This window comes from Coffea arabica, chromosome 11c (genome assembly GCF_036785885.1).
Source record: "Coffea arabica cultivar ET-39 chromosome 11c, Coffea Arabica ET-39 HiFi, whole genome shotgun sequence".
NCBI classification, from domain to species: Eukaryota; Viridiplantae; Streptophyta; class Magnoliopsida; order Gentianales; family Rubiaceae; genus Coffea; species Coffea arabica.
In genome coordinates this window covers 42334916-42340915 of record NC_092330.1, presented here as the reverse complement: position 1 = coordinate 42340915, position 6000 = coordinate 42334916, and the positions used below count along the sequence as shown (strand labels likewise).

General features: G+C 37.4%; 1 protein-coding gene across 1 annotated transcript; it reads right to left on the bottom strand.

Annotated features, from left to right (window-relative positions):
* Positions 1-1142: 1142 nt before the first annotated feature.
* On the bottom strand, positions 1143-3437 carry LOC113716314 (homeobox-leucine zipper protein ATHB-13). Its single transcript, XM_027240597.2, has 3 exons — positions 2931-3437; positions 2444-2823; positions 1143-1775 (listed from the first exon to the last, which is right to left on the bottom strand). Exons 1-3 carry the CDS (start codon positions 3076-3078, stop codon positions 1410-1412), a joined length of 894 nt encoding a protein of 297 aa, XP_027096398.1. The 5' UTR covers positions 3079-3437; the 3' UTR covers positions 1143-1409.
* Between the last annotated feature and the right edge of the window lie 2563 nt (positions 3438-6000).

Here is a 6000-nt window from a genome sequence, read left to right as displayed (position 1 = left end):
TGCCCGGTGTGAAAGAAGTATTTAACGTGCCGAGGAAAATAAAGAAGTGGGTGAAATGTCGAAACGAAAGGAAAAAATGGCCATAATTATAATGAATGTGTGGAAGGGTAGGGTAGGGTAGCGTCTGTGAAGCAAGAAAGAAAGAAAGAAAGAAAGAAAAAGGGGGGGCTGTGTTGTGAAAGGGAGACTTTTCTGCTGTTTCCTGTTTGTTGTGCTGGGAACTTGAACTTGAACTTGAGGCAAGAAGTGGAATCCAATCCAGATCTTCTTCTATGGTGTGATAGATGTAATACTTTAAAATTGGATGTTCAGGATTGAATTTTTATATATAGACACAAATTTTTAAGCAGCAAAAATTATACTTATTTGTTTTAAATAATTATGCCTACGTACATTAAGAATTAATGATGTATAGTGTCTAAGTAAATGATGGATGGCTGTCAACTTTCCGGGAGGTGGGGGGGGAGGGAGTCACATGAATTCTTTCCAAATCTGCGATTTTAATACAAATGGAAGGGAAGAAGAGCTGCTGAAGAGTGGAGGGAAGGTTTAGGGAAAAGAAAGAAAGAAAGAAAGAAAGAGTGGGTACAACAAAGTTTTCTTTTCTTTGATACCATTTTACCATACCGTTTCCTTGTCACCTGTCATGACAAAGCTTTGCCAACGTCCCCTTCACGAGAATGACCATTTCCAACTCTCCTTGTTTTCTTCTACCCTTCCATCTGTTTGTCCTCTTCCTCTCTCGGAATGTGCGCTTGATGCTCTCTCTTCCTCAATTCAAACTATTCTTGATTTCAATCAGCTTTCACCAACCAAACCCCCCTCAACTAGATTTTCTTCACCATTTCCAACTACAACTTGCCCTCCCCCCCGGGCCTCCCCTTTTGAAAAAATTAGCCAATCTTTGAAAAAATTTGCAAGTATATATAATCAGAAGAAGAGCAGCGACTATAAGAAAAAATAAATAAAACTAGTTTTTATTTCATATTATACTCAATTAATCAAATCCATTATATATGCACTACTTCTTAGAAGGTACGTAAATCATAAATAAAGTGAACAAAAAAAAAAAAGTAACACATTCTAATTAAGTAAAATGTGTCCCTCTCCTTTCCTACCACATGGCAGAGAGATCAGCGGCATAGAGTAAAACTCGAGGAGGGATGTTTATGTTTTCCTCTATCAAACACTTCTTTCATTTCAAGAAAAAACATTGGAGTATATGATGGATTTCTTTTTCCTTTTATTCTTCCATAAAGTCCCTGAAAATCCTCATCCGCTTCGAGTTCAACATCATAATTACGCTACCTTTTTACTTTACACCAGTCTAGGTATGAAAACAAGAATTGAAAAATCATAAACAACATGCATGGTGCCAGCCAATATATATGATCATAATACTTGGGTTCTCAATTGAAATGCTGCTGCTCGAGCCAGGGCCAAAATCCAGCTTGATCATCAATGCCAAACATATTGCACAAGCTTTCTTCTTTAACAGTACTGTGATCCATTTTCTGGCACTGAAGATCGGGTCTCGTTGAGTTGTGGAAGAGCTGTGTAGTAGTCATCCCCCCAGCAGACCTCATGGACGTAGGAAAGAGGGATCGGCTAGCTGTTGGATGGGTGGATAGAGGGCTGTCTCTGTCTATTGCTGGTGTTCTTGAGATGTCCAGCTTGATATCAGAGCTGTTTTCACTTCTATTACTGCAAGATCCTTCTGTTTCTTTGTTGAGGTTGATTGATTCCGTCGGTTCCCTATTTTTTAGTGCCGATATCTGCCAGCCCACCAATCAAGATTTAGATTTTTTTTCCCCTTTTCTTTTTCTGCCATTAACTTCAATCACTGACTTGACAAATCAAAGTCAATTACTCAACCTCCCCCTTACTCGAATTCACTATCTTTTTAACTAAGAATACTTGGACATTTGAGACTAAATTGTTAAAATATAGGAACGATGTGTTGAATCTTGCCAAGACAGATATATCATCACCTGATTTACCATCAATCATTGTCAAATTCTTGCGTAGAATTATTGGTGTGATGCAAACCAAAACTTGTGGAAGGTAAAAAATCTTCAAAACTAACTTTCATAGAGTCGCGCGCACAATTTTTATATCCATTCATAAAAAACAAATACTAGCATAAAAAAAAAAAAAACCCATGATAGTTGCTTCACTAAAAGCATGAACCGTCATTGATCGGATCAAATTTGCAGCAATCAATAGCGTTTCTCTTTTATAAAAAAGAAAGAAAGAAAAAAAAAACTCACAAAAATGTAAACCAGAATTCAGAAAGCATGACATCGAATATATCAACACAAGCTAGCCAATACATGCAACATTTTTCTAAACCTACCATAATCAAGAAACTGGTCTAGTTTTTGCTAAATTCATGCATCATTTTGAAATGTTGCTTTAAAAGAAAAAAAAAATAATAACATACCTCTGCATGAAGCTTCTGGTTCTGAGCTTGGAGAGCATCATTTTCAGCTTTGATAGCTTCAAATTGTCTCTTGAGAACTTCATAATCTTTCTCCAACTGTTTAGTCTTCCATCTAGCCCTCCTGTTCTGGAACCATATAGCTATCTGTCTAGGTTGCAAACCAAGAGCTCTTGCCAGCTGCATTTTTCTCTCGGGCTCAAGCTTATTTCCCAACTCAAAATTCTTCTCAAGAGTCTTAACTTGCTCCATATTCAGCCTCCTCTTCTTCTCCCCCATTTGTGATCCATCATCAGATAAATCGTCCTCCCCATGATTTTCTTGATCACACACATCCACACCCGAAAAAGACATAGATCTCTTTCCTAGAAGCGAAGCAACACCTAAATCCGCCCAACAAAAACAGATAAATTCATGCATGCAGATATATGTATAAATCCAATCAAGTCCTTGCAAGTAGTTTCAAGAAAATAGAGAGAAAGTAGTGTACCGTGGAAGTCCTGAGGGGCGCAAGAGGAGAGAATTGGGGTGCTAAGGGAGGTGGGAGGTTGTTGAGAATCATGATGATCTTGATCATGATGAGAAGTTTGCAGCATGAAATTGGCAGGGAAGAAGGCCATTGCAGCAGTACAAGTCATGACCTAGTAGGCTTCTGCCTGCAGCAGTCTTGAATACAGAGCTCGTTGCGATCTGACCAAAACCATGCTTAAGTGTTTTGGCAGCTGAGATTGAATTTGAGGGAGAGAAAGAAGTTTATGAGCACTTGAAGTTGAAGGAGGTATGTTACTTCTACGTAGGCCTCTTCTTAGGAAACTTTTGGAGGAGAAAATTATAGTAATATGGTCAGGTGGATGGAGATGACACTCATTGTACTGGTGATGGAAGCTTATATACCTTATCAGCGTCACAAAGCTTTTTCCTTTGGTATATGCAAAAATATGCACATCCTTCTTCTGAGAGAGAATAAGAGAGAGAAGGGTTAAGATAGCAGTAGGGTCTCTTTTTCTTTGCGTGAAGAAGGATTTTATATACTACAATAATAAGTTTAATTTGAATACAAAATCCTTTCTTTTCTTTTTAAGTTAAACTTGATTAAATCTTGTTCCCTCAATTCATCAAAATTTTGGATTGGCGACACAAAATACAAGTGGCAATTACGCAAGTAGTTTTCAGTTCACTCGTTTGTTTTGGATCAGATACAGATATGAACTATGAGCAAGCAAGATGCATAAATTTTAACTCTTTCATTTCAATTGAAAATAGAGAGGCACATTTGATGTTAAAAAGGTGTAAGTATATCTATAAGTAAGTGTGTGTATATCTATTTTTTCTCATCTCTTGATATGACTTTCAAAAGTTTAAAACTGTTTAAAGGGCTCAGAAGTTTTTGATCATTAGTCGTTTTTCTTTTTCTTTTTCTTTGGTTAAGCGACAAAAGTGGACTGTGTGTTTTCAACGAAGGACAGTTGTCCATGTTTGAATAAAGAAGGGATGGCAGCAAACGTTTTGAAATACTTTGATTCCCTAGCTAAAGGAGAGAAAATGGGTTCATATTATAATGTTTTCGGATGAGAAGTGGGTGCTTAAAGAGAAAAAATAATTCCTTAAAGACCATAATTTTTTATTTTTTTTTCAAGTACTTCCTCTTGCTCTAGGTGCTTATGTGTCAATTATCTCCTTGAAGATTGAGTGAGTGACTTAGAAATGAGACCTGCACAAGTTATATTTTTATGCTATCGATCTAGCTAGTTTCGTCAACTAAGAGACTTTCTTGAGACATTAGAGAAATGAGGTGTCTAAACCTTTTGGTTCTTGGAGGGATTTATTTTGGGGTAGGGCTGGGTGGTGGGGAGAGCCTGAGATGGGAAGGGGGTGGGGGTGGGTTTTAGAAAGGGGTGTACAGCGCAGAGGCAGGAATCTAGGGATGGGTCCACTACAGAGGGCAGGGGTTGCCACCTAACCCACCAACAGGTATCGTGCACCAGGACGAAGCCCTATCCCATCCATTATCCCCTCAACATGCAAAATACACATCCAACGTTTAGGCTTGAGAGCCATGGCAAAGTCTAGTGCTGGAGAAGGAGAGAAAGAAATTAAGGGCATAGCAAGAATTCTGAAGAAACAAGAAAGCTTTTTAAGTACCCTTCCCCCCCCCCACACACACACAAATAACCCTACTTACCTGGTGTTATTTGTCTTGGTGCCTCCGTTGTACATGCATGTGTATCCTCTATTGCTGTTTCATGAGATGACCTTGAGATAAAGCTGTCTGGCTGGGTATCCCATCCCTAAGGTTTCTCCTTTTTCCATCTTTCATGTTTGTTCCCAAGTCCTACATTCGAGTCAGTTTTATGTAACTTTATGAGGAAATCATAACAACATCATTTATTTCGAACATAAGTGCGTTTTAATACATTTTTTTTCCAACCATCTTGTTACATCAAAAATATCATCCCAAAAACAAAAAACAAAAAAAATTTCTACAGTGATTCCAAATTATCTCTTGTCGAACGAACATGCATGACAAATAAGCTTTGCAGTATTCTCATGGCCGGTCTACCATCAAACAATTCCACTCGTAATCCTTTGGTATATGCAGAAATATAGGTGGAGTAGTATCGGTATGTTGAATAAACGCTTTGCAGCATAATTCCAACTAATCAAATGGCAAATTTTCCACTCGAATCGAAATACGTTATTGTGATCAATTGGAGAATATAATAACTTCAAAGGAAATTTCAAAACTATATACATAGTTTTTCGCATCAAGTAATACGGATCCAGTGTTCAGTAGGTGTAAAATCAGTCCGTAATTCATTTCAGTCATCTAAGTTTGTCTGCTTGTTCAGATGATACATACGTTTCATCCTTGGAGAAAAAAAAAAAAAAAGATCAAAAACTTATAAAGAACGTAAAAACAACTAGCATTTTCTTGCGACTGTGGTTAAGATATATGGATGGCAATGAATGATACCACACCAGTACTGTTACCAGAAAAGAGTAAACTAAGCACCTCGTGAAACAAGACGTATTTTACACCATTAAAAAAAAAAAAAAAAAAAGCAGTATCCCCTGAAATGAGCTTAACCAGTATTGTAAGTAGGTTAAAATTATTGAGTGCTTCTTCAATCTTAAGGTGGTAAATTGACGTATACATTTACTAGAAGAATAAGGAAGAAGGTTGGAGGTCCCAATCAGCCAGCAAAAGTTTCGTCAAATGTTACCTAGTTAAATGGCAAGGACGAAGTGAACCCTGTATAATCCTAATTATGTATAGCATCCGATTTCCCCACACAACTGTTTTCTTCCCTCTTTGTCCTTGAATGCTTGATTCTTTCTTCCTAAATTAAGGTTCATTCTTTTCCACTATTGAATAAGCAAAGCTACTAGTACCATAAAGTCGAAATGCTATAGTTGATAACCTAGCAAGCAAAATGTCGTCCACGAGAGATATGTTGGCCACAAACGCTTGTGCCGGAAATTTGTTGATGATATAACATGTCGTTTGGAACAATTATATGATCGATAAACATCAACATTGATTGAACTTTTGTGGCTAA